This window comes from Pseudomicrostroma glucosiphilum (assembly GCF_003144135.1).
Source record: "Pseudomicrostroma glucosiphilum strain MCA 4718 unplaced genomic scaffold BCV69scaffold_10, whole genome shotgun sequence".
Classification (NCBI taxonomy): Eukaryota; Fungi; Basidiomycota; class Exobasidiomycetes; order Microstromatales; family Microstromataceae; genus Microstroma; species Microstroma glucosiphilum.
Window position 1 is genome coordinate 212,775 of NW_020289922.1, and position 15,091 is coordinate 227,865.

A 15,091-nucleotide genomic window follows, 5' to 3' on the forward strand; every position below is an offset into this window, starting at 1 on the left:
ATCGTCGAGAGAGATCAGCCGCACCTCGCCATGTCATCCACACAGTCGCCTCTACTGTGGATACCATGCAAGGCTACAGAGGATGTACAGGTGGCCACGGCCGTATCCTCGCTCATCTCCTCGTCCTATGGTGAGGACCCAAAGAAGTACTCCTCCTCGCTCCACTCCCTCGCGCGTGCCCGATCGGATGCCGTAAAAGGAGCTACTGGCAGCGATACGACGACGCGGGACCTTCTATTCAAATGGTTCCACATTCTTGAGATGCTCGAAGTGCGGTTTCCCGAGGTGAGGGTACCCTTTACGTGGAAGGACGCCTTCACCGGCAAGTCCATCAGTCAGTACTCTTTGGCATACGAGAAAGCTGGCGTCATATTCAATACGGCAGCTGTCTTGAGCAGTATCGCAGCTGCAACTCCCAGACTAGGAGGCGTGGGAGGCAGCAGCGGCGGTGAAGCAGGGGCTATGGCATCCGCCGCTGTCATACCCTCTGCAAGTACCGATGCATCATCTCCAGATGGGACAAAGCGAGCCTATACCGCTCTACGACAAGCGGCAGGCTTCTTCACCTACATCAGCGACAACTTCCTCCATGCTCCATCAACTGACATGTCGCGGGCACTGCTCAAATGGATGGTACCCCTGCTTCTAACCCAGGCTAATGAAGTCTTCCTTGAGAAGACGCTTGTTGGCAAAAGCAGCGCGGGACTTATTGCCAAGCTGGCACAAGGTGTAGCATCTGGATATACTGCCCTCGCAGAGGAGAGCAAAGACTGGAGGGACAAAGATGTCATCGACAAGACCTGGGTCATGCTACTCACTGCCAAGGCTCGTCACTTCTCCTCACTAGCACACTACTACAAAGCGCAGGCCGATGCAACTGCTGGCAACCATGGCCATGGCCTGGTCCGGCTGACATTAGCCGAGACTCTGTCCAAAGAAGCAGTCAAGCTCTCAAATGGCTTCTCTGCCTGCCATCCTGCCTCGTCTGGGCCCTCGGCGTCTGCTGCAACTACCTTTGGCTACTCGACGCCAGCAGCTTCTGCCTACACGATGCCGTCTGATGCTGGGCCTTCGCTCGTGGCCCTGGTCAGCTCTCACTTGGCGCTGGTCTCAGAAAAGCGAGCTCAAGCAGTCAAGGACAACGACCTAATTTACCACGACATTCTACCCTCGGAGTCTACACTCCCTCCCATTGACAAGACTGCGCCAGCTGCTGCCATCTCGATTGCGGAAGTCTACGCAACGCCAGAAGTCCAACGAGTCATTGGACCTGATCTCTTTGCCAAGCTGGTGCCTTTGGGAGTGCACGAGCGCGCGAGTCTGTATTCAGAGGAAAAAGCGAAGCTGGCGAGGGCTGAGGCAGAGAAGTGTGACCTGGCCGAAGGTGAGAGGGTAGCCACTCTCGATGCCATGGGCCTCCCTGCTAGTCTCGAGAAGTTCAGGGCAGCAGTCAGTGGCAAGGGCAATTGGGAGAGTCTAGTAGATCCGCCAAGCGAGGTCATGACATGGGCCGAAGAGGAGATCAATGGTGGACCAGCTCGCGGAGCAGACCCGCTCGGTCCCGGATCACGCGGTGTTCAGGAGGCCTTCACCAAGATCAGGCCACTGCGACAGGCTGCTCAGCAGGATCTACAGGCTGCTACTACCTCGTTGGATGAAGAATCACGACTTTGCGAGAAAGCAAGGGTGAAAATCGGACATCAGTTCAAGCAGGACCCTTCAGGCAGTATTCCGCGAGTAAAGGAGATGAGATCGGAGCTTCGCAACAACCGCGATGCTCTGAAACAGGCCGAAGACAACGATGGCAGGATCGAACAACGCTGGAATGAAGTGCGGCAAGATGTTGAGCTGCTTGGCAGAGGGAGAGAGGCGATCGAGGGAGCCTTTGCTGAGGCTGTGTCTCGAACAGACACGTCCACGGGCGCTCCATCCGCTACGTCCCTCTTGGACGTGTCAGAAGAGGATGAGCGACGATCCACTGAAGATCTGACCCAGCTCAAGAGGAGCGTTGAGGCTCTCGATGCTGCCCTGGTCAAATTGTCCAAGGTCAAGCGGGAGAGGGACACTGTTCTCAGCGAGCTACGAGAGAAGCTTCAGACGGACGACATCGGCCACTTGCTCATACTCAATCACCGAGGCGGCAGCAAGTCCGCCAGCGCTTCCGACGGCGCAGACGAGGTATCAAGTGGTAGCGTTACTTCCAATAGCCAGGCGGCACAGGAAGCTGCGCTCTTCCGCCAGGAGCTAGAGAAATTTCGTCCTTGGCTCACACGCCTCAATCAGGCTATCAGTGCGCAGCACCATCTCCTCAGCGAAATCTCCTCTTTGTGGAGCACGATCAATTCCAGTGCGCAGGGCAAGAGGATCACACAAGAATGGGGCAGCAAGTCTCGAGGTAAAGAGAGGCTGACGCAGAGGTTGCGTGCTGCTCGAGATGGAAATGCAGAGGTGCGAGCTGCTTTAGGAAAGGGACTGCAGTTCTACGAGGAGCTGGGCCAGATTGCGAGAGGGCTGAAGGCTTCTGCTAGGCAGTGGAGTGAGGAGCGCAGTCGGGAGAGGGAAGGGATGGAGAGGGAGGCAGAGTGGGAAGGGCGACTCGGCTCCAATGGAGGCACTGGCGGCGGTGCCGGCGGCCTCAATGGTCTGGAGAAGAGCATGGATGGCATGCGTGTCGGAGGAGGAGCAGGTGTACGCTCCCCCTCCTACAGCAGCTACCCAACCTCACCTGGTCCTTCTCCCGTCGCTGCTCGTACCTCGTACGGAGCCTACCCTCCACCACCACCACCACAAGACTCGAGAAGCTACCCGTCCTTCTCCGCTGCAGGCAGTCCCGCACCTGTAGCCGCCGCCTCGCCGTACGGCGGTGGACCACCTCCTGCGCCACTACCACAACGACAGTCTTCGGGCAATTACGGACAAGCGCCAAGCGGCCCCGGTCCTGGCGCGTACGGTCTGCCTCCTCATCAGTATCAGCAACCACACTCGCAACCACCCAACCCCTACTCGAGCCCATACTCGAGCAACACCAGCTCTTCCTCCATCCCATCAGCACTCCCCCCACCCCCTCCCCGACCAGATCAGAATCGCTACCCTTACGGAGCTCAGCATGCTCCACTCACGACGGGATACCCTGCTCCACCATCGGCACAGCAGCATCAGCACCAGTACCAATCTGCTCCTCCCCCATCCCCGTCCGTTCATCAGTCGTACGGGTCCACTTCCTCGTACGGGGGACCTGGAGGTTACACTCCTGCTCCGCCGACGGCTCCACCTCGAGCCCCTTATGGCGCGTATGGAACGCCGGCTCCTGCTCCTGCTCCTTCACACACTTCCTCTGGCTATGCAGGTCCACCACCTCCTCCTGCGCCATACGGAGGTCAGGCGTCACATCAGCACTACCAAGGACAGCAGGGGCATGGGCAGCAGCAGCAGCCGTATCCGGGCTATGCCGGTGCTCCACCGCCGCCGCCTCCTTCGAATCAGCAGTGGAGAGGGTATTGATTGGTTGATTGACAGGAAGTGCTTGGCTGGTGAGCTGGGCGGAGGCAGGGCGATGCGGCTGCGAGTGGGAGAGGGAGAGGGTGAAGATTTGTACAAAGTAGGCTGAGTCGAATTACCAGAGAATATCGATCAATTCCCCGTCTTCGAGGTCTTCTACGTCCTGTACCGTCTGATTAGGGAGGAGGGGCTGTGAGGATAGAAGTAGACAAGTGGGCGTATGGTCAGCTCACTTGGACTTCATTGGAACGAATGTCTTCACTCCATTCCGACTCACCTGTCCATCCCACATCATCCTCGCCTTTTTCCTCTGTGCAACACTTAATGCTGCTCCTTCCACGCTTTTTAGAAAGTGTTCTAGCATCTTGGCAAAAGTCGTCGTGGAACGAACCTTGAGCTCCATTGTCTGTCCCGACGAAGAGCGTAAAGTAAGGGCAATGCGCTCGATACCGTCTTCTCCTCCTGTACCGCCTTCTGCGCCGCCTTCTGCACCGGCAGAGGAGGAAGTGTGGGACTGTGCAACGCCTGCGGGATCGGGAGAGACTGTTGGGGAGATGGTTGTGGCTAGATCTGAGCGAGGCGGGGCGAGAAGCTGTTGAGGAACTGGGGAGTCTTCGTCCGAGTCCACGAGGGAGATGGCCGGGTGACCTGAGCTGAGCATTGCCTGTAGATACGCAGGGCAGTGAGGGAGTCAAGCATCAGTATGATAAACAATATGGAGACGAGTCGTCGATGCCACATTCGATAGCTCACCTGCGCTGCCTCTTTCCTCTTCCTCGCCTTCTCCTCTCTCGCCTTGCGCCTCTGCTCCTCTTCCTCAAGCATGGCTTTCCTCTTCGCCTCGGCTGCCTTACGAACGGCAGCCGCCTGCTTGCCCCGATAGAGCAGCGCCAGGTCGGGGTGCAGAGCCTCGATAGCTACATCTCCCTCGTCTTCCTCCTCTGCGGGCCCACGTCCAACTCCGCTGGGGACGCTCGCCTGCGAGCGCTGTCTCTTGGAAGGAGAGTCCCCGATGGCGCGTGGTCGAGGACCTGTAGTCCGGTGCACTTCTGGAGACGAGCGTCCACTTTCGCTGCTCACGCTCGTCCTGCGGGCGACGGGGATGATCCTAGATACGATTTCGCCTACCTTGTCGCGCACTGAGTTGGGTTTTGAGAATTTTGGCATCAGCGCCTGGCTGCTCGAATGCTCGTTTCTATCCCAGTCTGCTTTTACTCACATGCTGCCGTCGTAACCGGTGGAGGCGTCAGGCTGGCGCTCTTGCGCCTTCTGGCAGCGCCCTCGCTTCCTTCCCTCATGTCTTGATCCTGGGAATTCCTTCTGCTGACTATATGCTCTGCATCACTGCCATCATCGCTCAATGTCTGCGTGGGTATTCCCTTCGTCCTCGTCCAGCTCGGCAATCGCTCTATTCTGGTTCGCTTCCAACGAGACGACTCTGCCTCGGAGGAATGCTCGTCTTCAGGTGAGGAGCTCGGCGGGATTTCAGACTGCTGAGATGCGGGCGGTTGCTCCTGCGAGGCTGTCCCTGCCCCGCTGCCGTTTGCTCCTTGCGTTGCTGCCTGTGTTTGCGTCTGCCTTCTCTTTGTCTTTGCAGACGGCCTGAGGTTAAAGAAGCCATCGTCCGAATCTGAGCCACTGGTCTGTTGTGTATTCGTAGAGCGTCCCGTGGCTGGGGGTGTGACGGTAGGAGGGAGTGGGCGCTCATCGGCACTTGAAGAGGGTATGATCACCGGCGGTGATGAGGACACTCGTTCCCTCTTAGCTCTGGTACCTCGCTTGAGCGTGACAACCAGCGGTTTCTTATCATCTTGATCAGCTGTCTTCTTGCCTGCCGAGGACTGGGAGAAGGCTGTAGAGGAAGAAGGCGTCCTGGATGTGCGTTTGCGTGAGGCGGCTAATGTTCGACGAGGCTGACTAGGTCCTGCCTCTGCCTCGTCTGAATCGCTGAGGACGATGGCTGCGCTGTTCACACGGGCCACACGCCCCGGACGCGATCTGGATGAGCTCATGTATGCGCTCTAGTCAGCATGGAGGGATGAAGCTGAAGAGCCGAGGGAGATATTCAGGTGTGTCTTGTTGGTATGGAGTGGAAGAAGGTTGCGATGGAAGCGAGGGCCATCTCCGACGGAAAGAGTGACTGTGCATAGGCGGCACTGACTTCGCATAGGCGCACAGTGACTTCGCATAGGTACGGGGGCCACTCACTCCTCCTACGCGTGTGGGGAAGGCAAGCCAATGACCATGTATGCACCACCTACTTGCCGCACATGAGGGATCATTGATCGGTGGTCGAAAGAGCGCAAGTGATATCATAGCGGGAGTCATCAGAGGCATGATAGTGGTCGTTCAGTATTGCCGTTGCAATTATATCGGCGGCATCGCTCATAGCTGGCCGTCATAGGCTGATGATGTTGCGCCTGTCAGGCCTGTCCCGACTCGCAGCTTCTCGCATTGTCACAAGGAGTCTGCAGCAGCCTCAACACTCATATGCGCACGGTCATACCATTGTGGATACCCTGGTCGCCAGCCACTGGCGCAATCGGTTGTGCCCTGGAATGGCTGAGGGGCTCGGACGCGCTCAGCGGGACGTAGGGAGACATGACCAGCAAGCTATAACGAGAGCGGCTCTTTGAGGTGACATCCTCGCACAATGAACCTGTGTCGGGCTTTGTCCTTGACTGGAATTTGCACGCTGCTACCCTACCTCTCCAGACTGCTTCAACACGCCGAACGAATGGACAGCCCCAATTGGAGTCGGCATTGATAATGGTGTCATGACGTTAAGTTGTACCGTGCGACGGCCCCGGGTACGCTCGGACCTTGCGTCTGCACTTGCAGCTGTCCAATGATGCTCAGTCGTGCACCCATAGGCAATTTTGACGCTGAGTGCCGGACAAGCTGCTCGTACCGCCTGCCCTGAGCACTCGCAGAACGATTGAAGAGATTTGTACTCTTCCCGGGCAATGGCGTGTATGCTCCAGGATGTGTGAAGCAACACGATGTGCTCCCAACCAAGACTAGAGCTCAGTCCCTCGGAACAATGTGTGTGGGCGCTGTATGAGGAGGACATTCAACGTGCTCCTCGATGCTGGGTGCGTGCGGGTGAGCGTGCCGAGACGTGATCGGAATCGGACTTGAATCTGGCATGACGTCACATGGAAGTGTTGCTCTCGCTCCCGACAGGCCAATTGCGGGAAGCGCCACAGTGCATGCACCGCCATATGACGCCTCTTTATGTCACTCTGCGATTACGTCGGGAGCATCAGACAGGGTGTACTTTCCGCAAAGGGGAGAGGAGACACAAGGGAGCGTCCTGTCGTGCTGGGCTGGAACAGGATCCAGGGAGCTTCTGGAGACTTCGGAGGTGCGCAACCGTGCGAGGGGATTGCGTGTGAAATAAACTCCACGCGCAGCATCGGTGGAGAGTAACATATATAAGTGTTACTCTTAGACTCCTTGACATCAGATCCAACACATCTTCACATTTCTACAATTTACAAGAGTCACAACAACAAAGCAACGCATTCTCAACATGTCTTCTTCCAACGAGCCCAACCAGACCACCGGTAACTACCACTCCATCAAGGGACAGGTCGTCGAGGGTGTCGGAAACCTGACCGGTTCTACTGAGTGGCAAACCTCCGGCAAGAAGGTGAGTGGATCATGATCGGCACCCGCTTCAGTCAGGGTCCATAAGTTGATCGAGCTCTAATGCTCTTCTCTTCGCATTTTACAGGAGCACAGCGAGGGTGAGGCCGAGATCAAGGCCGCCCAGGCCAAGGGCTACGTCGATGGTGCCGCCGACCAGGTCACTGGCTACAAGGTGAGAACAGCTCCTTCCAATGCTAAATTAATCTTTTAGGCGCTTTACTGACTCTTTCCACTAACAAATCACCCAATTAGGACTCAGTGGTGGGGGCCTTGACTGGGGACAAAACCAAACAGACCGCCGGCAACGTTCAGCAAGAGGCAGGCAAGGCACAGAAGGAGGCTAACTCCTAAGCATCGACTGTCTATGACTTGACTCTGAGATCATCATCACTGTCGGAAAGTTGTGAAATTCAATCAATACTATACCATGCTCCATATACTTTCGCAGTGTGGGGGAAGGACAATTGCCACACGTCATGACCTCGACTTTGCCGAATCCCAAATGACTTGCATACTTCATTGAAGCTGCTGACGGCGACTAGAGATGATCGACATTCCATTGTATCTGAACGCTGACGACGACAAGATCAAAAGGTAGTCCGTATGCTGCCCGCACACGCTGCGTGCGCCTCGCTACTGATATCCACTTCCGTGTGCCAAGCGTATCTCTTGCGGCCCAAATTAGATTTCCTCTGCCTCCACCCGCACGCGAGTCTAGACTGAAGCTGCACGCCTTCGGCTATTTTGCAGTGCTGTGGGTTCATACGGAGCTCAAAGGGCGAATCCCCTTTTTCAGAGTCTTGCCTGCAGGGTCCTATGCCAGGAGCAACATTCAGACAGCCCCAGCAAATTCGCAGGATGCTTCCTCCTGCCTGCTTGAAACGCGACTCAGCTCCTGTCACACATCTTCACTCTACTCCAGTCGCCTCCATCTGCTCTTTCTTCATCCATTGTTTCACGCCTATCGCAACGGAGCTGAGTTGAGCGGGATCAAGCTCTGTCCGCCGGTACTACAGCATCTCCTTATCCATTTTGGATGGGAGCGCACCCAATATGCCCGCCAATGGCTACCACCGAGTCTTCAATGACAGTGGCAATGTCGATGCTTCTCCTCACTCTTCCGCTGCCGTGCGGGCATTGTACCGCTTCAACAACCAGCTTCTCGCACCCATCATGTCAGTGGTCTTGGCCTTCATCCTCCTTCTGTCCGTCTTCCAGCCATCGAGACCAGAGTATCTAGGCGGTATTGGTGGCGGCAGTAGTGGTAGTGCACGAGTCTCCTCGTTCTCCTTCACAAAACCACCCACATCAAGAGTCGGTAGAGCGCTCACCAGCGCCGAGCAGTCAGACACGACCTTCCCTGCACCGATGTGTCAAGGCTTGTTTCCGCGGTTCATCCCGCAGCTAGTGGACAATGCCGATGCTTGGAGGGCCCGCGGAGGAATTAAGGCTGCTCAGGTCACGGCGGCCGTAAATTCGTGCGAGGGGGGATGTGTGCATCTGATCATTGCCAATGGAGGCCAAATCTTCATACGATCCCTCATCCACGACTGGCAGTCGAGAACAAGAGCCCTGCTGAAGCTACTGGAAGAGGCAGTATCCGGTGCAAGCTGGGCAGAAAAGATGGAGTTGGAGGGCACAGAGCTCGTTTGGAGTACGGCTGACAAGGATGGATTCCGGCAAAATGGCGGCGATGGAGCTGGCTGGGTACTGGTAAGTGGCAGACGGAACCGGATAGAAGCGTCCTCCCTCTTGCTCAATCACCCTCTCTTCACTCTTTCCCACACTTCGTAGGACAAGCGGGTGACAGATCCACTAGGTCAATTCCTGATACCCGACTTCTCTTTTCAGGGATGGCCCGAGGCCGGCATCGCCTCCTACAAAGAATTCCGGCGTGATGCTCGGGAGACTGACGAGGCATGGCCCTGGAGTAAGAAGCACGACAAGGTCTTCTGGAGAGGAGACCCCAACGTTGGCGCTCCACCGCGTCTGGATCTCATGAGGCAAGTGCGGGAAAAGGGAGCCGATGCTTGGAGTGACGTCAAGAGGACGAGCTTCTGGGAGACTGGTCCCGATATTGCTCCTACTATCACACCGGCGGAGCACTGCCAACACCGGTATCTGTTCCACTCAGAGGGAAATGCCTACTCGGGACGATCGAAGTTCCTTCTCAACTGCATCTCTACGGTCATCACCCACAACATGACCTGGACACAGCACTTCCATCCAGCTATGATCACTGCAGAAGGCGACCCTGATCGCAATGTCATTCTGAGCTCGAATGGCGATGGACTGTTTGGCGATCTGGCCGCATTGATGAAGAAGCTTAAGGCTGAAGAGAGCCAACCGCTGCGCTTTGGTATCTCTACTGCGCAGCAAGTTGCGCTCAATGCCCAACGCACTCTGGGCCAGCGTTATTTGACGCCGGCAGCCACGGCATGCTACTTCAGGGCGGCGCTCCTGTCGTATGCCTCTGTCCTGGATCGTGCCTCTTGGCCGGGTGGACAAGGTCCTCAGCTGAAGAGGGGAGGTGGGGTCAAGCCTGGAGCGGGAGCAGGGGACAACAGGGGCGCAGTGAAACTCAAGGCGATGCATCTGGAGGGAGACATCGAGCTCGGGACGTGGGAGCTACTGGGTGGCCCAGAGTGGAACTGGCCGCCTCCAAACTAGGTCGCGCGGCTCTCTCCAAGCTAATCGGCCACATGTTTGAGAAGTCATCTTTAGTGGCGTACATCCTCGCGGTGTACTGCTGTATCTACTCACATCTGTAAATGGAATCACACAACATCTGAAATTGTTTCAAGCCTATGCAGGATAGACATTTGACACATACGAATGCTCTTGTGCCCCTTGCATCGGAAGCTTTGCATTTCACTCATGAACCGTAGGGGATGTTCTTCACTGTTCAAGATCAGGGATCAAAGCGTGGGCAGTGGGATAGGGGTGTCCGGCCCTTTGGTATGCCCCTTATTCCCTCGGGAGCAAAGTGCATGGAATATGGGCGACAGGACAGGGGCCGGATAGGGATGGACCCTTCCAGCAACGCAGCAACAGTTGCCTCGAGGAAGGAAGAATACCGAGGCAAGGCAGTGTGCTTTTTGCCTTCCTATCCCCATCACACCCACAATCCCTACCTCGTCCCTTCCTCCTCTCCTCTCTACTCCCTCCCCATCGCTACCATCAAGATGAGAATCACAGCTGCCTTTGTCACCACCGTCCTGGCCGTATGCGCTGCTACAGCTTATGCAGTCGAGCCAGACACTGCCCCTCAAGTCTACAAGGTAGAGGCCCCCCACCTCACTCCAGAAGATTGCGCCTTTGACAGGGACAATGAGAGGTGGTTCCAAAGTAGTGAGTAGTGGCAGCGAGAGAGAAGCATTGAGACCCTCAGCTGACGATGGCTGTTTGATCCTACTCCCCTTAGACCTGTACAGGGGTTACATTCATGTTGCCAATGCAGACGGCTCGGCCTTCGGTGAGTTGATGCATTACCGTATGAGAAGACCCGTGACGGGGGGAGCCTCATCTAATCCCGCGTCCCCTGCTCGTCCCCTTCACAGACATCACCATCCCGCACGTCTCCTCTCCTCAACCATTTGGCACTCCTTACCAGCTGGCAGGTCTATCTCTCAACCACCCCACCAAGCCCACACGCCTCTACGGAGTAGCCAAGGACCGCCAGGCCTTTGTCTTCAAGAGTAGTGATCCAACCCAGTCCGTTTCGCCCAACGGTGCTAATCGCTTCGTCGCCTACGACTTGCCCGTCGATGCCAACTCCCAACCTGCGTGGTCTGTCAGACTAGACCGCGTACAGGACCGACTGGCAAAGAAGCTAGGCGGTAAGGCACGACCCTTTGGACCTGTCGACTCAGTGCAGGACAAAGATGGCAACTCTTACGTCGTCTTCGCCCTCGGTGCACCGGCTATCGCCAAGATCGACCCAAGTGGAAAGTCCATCGAGGCTTGGTCTATCGAGGCACCGAAGAGCTCGCGACTGCCCAGAGTTGGATATACTGGCATCTCTTATGATGCAGAGTCCAACAGGCTGATTGCTTACGGTGGGCCCCGCACACTGACCATGTTCGACCTGTCGTCGAAGACTCCAAGCACGCCTATCCCGGTCAAGATCGAGGGCTCGCTGAGGGTCTCTGCCATCACCGCTGCTGAAAAGATCAATCTGGTACAGTGTGAGTAGAGAGTCAGAGAGAGCCGCCTTGCATTCGATGAACGTGCCAGAGGCTGACCTGTCGAACCTTTCCTGTGACCTCAGCCACCGACGGCACCGGCCCACGTCTAATGGCGACCAACGCCCCTTACGTGTACTCCTTCAGGTCCACCTCCAAGTCAAACCCCTGGAGCACAGTCTCATACAAGCAGTACACCCGGGAAGAGTTTAAGAACAATGGCCTGACTGTCGTGTGCGAGGCCAACTTCAAGGGCGCGAGCGGCAAGCGGGAGAGGCAGATCTATGCTCAGGGCGCGTACTTCTCCGAGGGAGCAAACAGTGATAGGAAGGAGTGGCCTTTGTACAAGCTGCCTGGCTCACTGCTGACTGCTTGAGCAGGCGCCGTCCATCTCGAGTGGGTCACCATGCTGGCTACACTGCAGTAGCTCTATTCTCTATATACCCAATGTCCACGTCCCTTGGTCGCCCCCTCGACCCACACACTCCTTATCAATTGATCCTTCCCCCTTTTCTCCGACGGGCCTCTGTCTGCGTCGCGTGAAATCCGTGGCGGAAATGCGGGGAAAGCGGGGAGTTGATGTCGCATGACTTGCGGGCTTCCCTCCACCTAGATGACCGAGATCCTCCTTAAGCCCGATCTTGATCCTCTCCTTTGAAACGACTTTTGCCCTCCTCTTCAAGCCCACTAGAAAGACATTCCTTCTTCATACACCATGTCGTACCCAGGTAGATGCAATTGCGGTAAATTCGTATTCAAGGCGCCCGCTGCCCAGGTGAGAGAATTCTCACGGTGCACTGACCTTCCTTTCCCCAGCTCGCCCACATTCGCCCTTTTCCCTCAAAGCTGAAACCCCCCTCCCTTCGCTCGCTCCATCACCAACGTCATAGGGTATAGCAGCCTGCTTCTGCAAATGCTGCACTCGCGCCGGCGGGTCTCTTTGCTCTTTGAATGCCGTCATTCCTGTCAACTCACTTGAGTTTTCAAAGGGATCTTACAACGAGCTCTCCACTTATGATGATCAGGAGACGACTAGTGGAAGTCCCATGACTAGAGTGAGTTGAAATGTGTCATCTGTGATCGAGGCATTCAGAGGTGGCGAAAAGGTGGCTGATGTGCCTTTTCGTGTGGCTCCTCTCTGTTAGTACTTCTGCGGAGGCTGTGGTTCTGCCTTTCAGAGTGTCCCTCAAGGGAGCGAAATTGCCTACTTCAAGGTGAGTGTCTTCTTCCTTTCCTTTGCACTCTTCCCGCACCGCACTCACCTACTCTCTTCCTTCTCCCTCTTTGCTCTCACTTCCATCCCATGCAGCACTCTCTCCTAGACGATCCAGTCGGATACGTCTCTGGCAATCCACCTAACATGGTCCTCTTTACGTCCAAGGCGCCCAAGTGGCTCGAGAGTGAGAAGACGCCTCTGAGTGGTGGTGGGAGCACCCCACTTACGTGGCCCGAGCCAGGAAAGGGGACAGAGTACAAGGATCAGCAGTGAGCGGATGCGGGTAGTACAGAGCGGATGAGGGCGGGGATGCTAGAAAGATGCTGTTGTTGCGATGTACGAAATCTACAGTAATAATAATGTGTATGCGAGGGCGCCGGGTGGGCGCTCTACAACTCTACCGTCCAGCAACCATATCTCCGGCTCTGACCACCAGAGCGACAAACCGCCCCGCGAGTGTACCGCTCAGAAATGTTGGTGCGGGCGTGCTGACATCGTCCACGAATCCGTGCCATATCCACGTCTGCACCACTCCTCTCCCGGTAACAGCGCACCAGACCAGCACCCAAATCCATGCCAGCCATTGCCAGCCGCGTCTCTTCTCCCGGGCTGCAGAAGGGAAGAGTCGGACGATGAGGGGATAGAGGACTGATTCTAGTATCAGACCCACGGCCTGTGTGAGGAAGAAGCGAGTGGTGCTAAAAGAGTTGGCTCCGAACCCTTGAGAGCGGGAGTCGAGGGGAGGACAGACTTCCCCTCTCAACGAAGCAGCTAGTGTGACTGCAGACCCTGCCGTAGAGGTCCTCATGACGTGAAGGCCAAACTCGTGAAAGATTCCACTCATCAAAAAGGTATTGAGGACGGCAACCATCCTCGTTCCCTTCTTTCCCACCCCGGCTCGCTGCGCTAGTAGCTCAGCAGGTCTATACCCGCAGATGTACCAGGCTCGCCGGAAGAGAGCGTGCCATCGCTCACCCCAGAGCTCCTTGAGTGAGGTGGACTGAAAGGGATCATTGAAGGGTAGAGGCTCCCACCAGTATTGTGTCTTGGGCGCTACCAGGACCGATATGATTGACAGGAGGGAGAAGACGCCCTGGATGGGCGCGAGCACCATTGACCCCAGCAAGAGGGTGAAGACGCCCTGCACAAAGGTCGTCGCAATCCACGAGGAGGCGTAGGGTTGGGATGCGAGCGAGCCGGCAGGGTGATCGTAGGCGGCTATGTAGAGTGGTTTGACGATGACTCCATGTGAGAAGTGGAGGAAAGTACCGAGGGAGAGGCAGGTCCAGAGCCGCGACAGGAGAAAGCGCATGGTCTGAGGATGTCGGAGGGTTGCTGGTACCGGCGCTGGCCCCGAGGCCGGTGAAGCGATGCCCCATTTCCAGCCAAGACCACGAAGATTGGTAGCTACATCTAGCCAGAGGGGTATGGACGTGTTCGGAAAGTAGAGGATATGAGCTGCATCGCTCACCACCTCCTGAGGATCAGGGATCGTGGGCACGTCTGTCTTGCGCTTTCTGAGCTGCATAGCAGATCCATTGACCTTGGCAGCTCCGTTGGTCTTGTCCGTGTTCTCTGTCTGCCCACTTGCTCCCTCTTCTTTCTTCTTCTTCTTCTCAACTCCCAGGTTAAAGTCCCACCTCTTCCCCTCATCCAACATGGGTCTCTCCTTTGCAATTGCAAATTCCAGCGACTTTGCCCAGCAGTAGGCGGCCATGACTCCACAGACAAAATCAAAGTCCCTCTCTCCCACAATCCTCCACGAGGGCGGCACTGCTTCGTCAGGCCGTTGAAAGCGATAGGCGAAGGCTACATGGCAGCAGAGGATCGTCTCTGGGATGAGGAGGAGTAGCCGGATAGGCCTGGCGTGATTTGCCAGAAGGGGGTTCTTGGAGGAGGGGACATTGAAGAGGAGGTAGGTCTGAAGGAGGACAATTGGCCATAGCCAGGACCATGGGTAGGGGTTGTTGATGAAGAGGGGGATGCGCTGACAGTGAGGTGGGTGTATGAAGGAGAGGAAGGCTGAGAGCAGTGGCCAGGAGGCAGTCGAGGTGAGACCTGCCGTCATCGTGGGAACGTACACGGCTCTAGGAGACACAGACGCGTGCCTGCTCTACTTTGACCTTGTACTTTGCCAGCTGTGGATTCACCCGAGGCCACTTCTGATTGTAGGAAGTCTTTGGAGTGAGACAGTCGGGACAAAGTAACAGACATGCGAAAGTAACACTGCCCTCGATCCGCGTCTGCTGAGTGCAATTCCCGCGACGTTGCTTTCCAGGTCCGCTCACCCCCGCTGTACCTGATTCACCTCATCCTGGAGACGACTAGGGCGTTGCAATGGATACCAGAGAGGTTGTGAGCATAGCATGGCAACTCTCGGAGCACAGAACCTCGTACTGTATGGCTCCCCTTTGTGTGTGGCGGCTGTGAGACTTGCCTGCTTGGCTGCCTGCGAGTCGTGCCAAGGAATCCTCGTCGTCGGGTGCTGAACGTGGCTCGACTTGGCTGTGTGCGGCCCTGTGAGTCCCGAATGCCAACT

At 56.4% G+C, this 15,091-nt stretch overlaps 7 protein-coding genes across 7 annotated transcripts; 5 read left to right on the forward strand and 2 right to left on the reverse strand.

Moving 5' to 3' along the window:
* Positions 1–30: 30 nt before the first annotated feature.
* BCV69DRAFT_250378 (BRO1-domain-containing protein) lies at positions 31–3,501 on the forward strand (the record flags this gene model as incomplete). Its single annotated transcript, XM_025490380.1, has 4 exons — positions 31–448; positions 515–2,147; positions 2,208–2,668; positions 2,843–3,501. 4 exons carry the CDS (start codon positions 31–33, stop codon positions 3,499–3,501), a joined length of 3,171 nt encoding a protein of 1,056 aa, XP_025346859.1.
* A 56-nt stretch (positions 3,502–3,557) lies between these two features.
* On the reverse strand, positions 3,558–5,641 carry BCV69DRAFT_29756 (hypothetical protein). The gene is made up of 4 exons (XM_025494128.1): positions 4,718–5,641; positions 4,252–4,637; positions 3,776–4,162; positions 3,558–3,688 (listed from the first exon to the last, which is right to left on the reverse strand). Exons 1-4 carry the CDS (start codon positions 5,508–5,510, stop codon positions 3,614–3,616), a joined length of 1,641 nt encoding a protein of 546 aa, XP_025346860.1. The 5' UTR covers positions 5,511–5,641; the 3' UTR covers positions 3,558–3,613.
* A 1,148-nt stretch (positions 5,642–6,789) lies between these two features.
* On the forward strand, positions 6,790–7,503 carry BCV69DRAFT_271605 (hypothetical protein; the record flags this gene model as incomplete). Its single annotated transcript, XM_025490958.1, has 3 exons — positions 6,790–7,153; positions 7,238–7,324; positions 7,405–7,503. Exons 1-3 carry the CDS (start codon positions 7,034–7,036, stop codon positions 7,501–7,503), a joined length of 306 nt encoding a protein of 101 aa, XP_025346861.1. The 5' UTR covers positions 6,790–7,033.
* Positions 7,504–8,205: 702 nt separating this feature from the next.
* On the forward strand, positions 8,206–9,822 carry BCV69DRAFT_287854 (hypothetical protein; the record flags this gene model as incomplete). The annotated part of the gene is made up of 3 exons (XM_025493587.1): positions 8,206–8,327; positions 8,475–8,865; positions 8,947–9,822. The coding sequence occupies 3 exons, from the start codon at positions 8,206–8,208 to the stop codon at positions 9,820–9,822; spliced, it is 1,389 nt and encodes a 462-aa protein (XP_025346862.1).
* A 515-nt stretch (positions 9,823–10,337) lies between these two features.
* Positions 10,338–11,712, forward strand: BCV69DRAFT_250330 (hypothetical protein; the record flags this gene model as incomplete). The annotated part of the gene is made up of 4 exons (XM_025490376.1): positions 10,338–10,503; positions 10,577–10,627; positions 10,713–11,339; positions 11,423–11,712. The coding sequence occupies 4 exons, from the start codon at positions 10,338–10,340 to the stop codon at positions 11,710–11,712; spliced, it is 1,134 nt and encodes a 377-aa protein (XP_025346863.1).
* Positions 11,713–11,949: 237 nt separating this feature from the next.
* BCV69DRAFT_283808 (hypothetical protein) lies at positions 11,950–12,989 on the forward strand. The gene is made up of 4 exons (XM_025492822.1): positions 11,950–12,111; positions 12,227–12,391; positions 12,482–12,550; positions 12,646–12,989. Exons 1-4 carry the CDS (start codon positions 12,052–12,054, stop codon positions 12,823–12,825), a joined length of 474 nt encoding a protein of 157 aa, XP_025346864.1. The 5' UTR covers positions 11,950–12,051; the 3' UTR covers positions 12,826–12,989.
* On the reverse strand, positions 12,852–14,851 carry BCV69DRAFT_283810 (hypothetical protein). Its single transcript, XM_025492823.1, has one exon. It carries the CDS (start codon positions 14,618–14,620, stop codon positions 12,950–12,952), a length of 1,671 nt encoding a protein of 556 aa, XP_025346865.1. The 5' UTR covers positions 14,621–14,851; the 3' UTR covers positions 12,852–12,949.
* Between the last annotated feature and the right edge of the window lie 240 nt (positions 14,852–15,091).

Excerpts from the sequence above, each read along its gene's own strand:
- BCV69DRAFT_29756 (XM_025494128.1), bottom strand. The coding sequence starts at position 5,510 with ATGAGCTCATCCAGATCGCGTCCGGGGCGTGTGGCCCGTGTGAACAGC. Across the intron at positions 4,163-4,251 it reads AGAGGAAAGAGGCAGCGCAG|GCAATGCTCAGCTCAGGTCA; the intron begins GTGAGCTATCGA and ends GCGTATCTACAG. Across the intron at positions 3,689-3,775 it reads GGATGATGTGGGATGGACAG|CCCCTCCTCCCTAATCAGAC; the intron begins GTGAGTCGGAAT and ends CTATCCTCACAG.
- BCV69DRAFT_283808 (XM_025492822.1), top strand. The coding sequence starts at position 12,052 with ATGTCGTACCCAGGTAGATGCAATTGCGGTAAATTCGTATTCAAGGCG. Across the intron at positions 12,392-12,481 it reads GTGGAAGTCCCATGACTAGA|TACTTCTGCGGAGGCTGTGG; the intron begins GTGAGTTGAAAT and ends CCTCTCTGTTAG. Across the intron at positions 12,551-12,645 it reads GCGAAATTGCCTACTTCAAG|CACTCTCTCCTAGACGATCC; the intron begins GTGAGTGTCTTC and ends CATCCCATGCAG.
- BCV69DRAFT_283810 (XM_025492823.1), bottom strand. The coding sequence starts at position 14,620 with ATGACGGCAGGTCTCACCTCGACTGCCTCCTGGCCACTGCTCTCAGCC.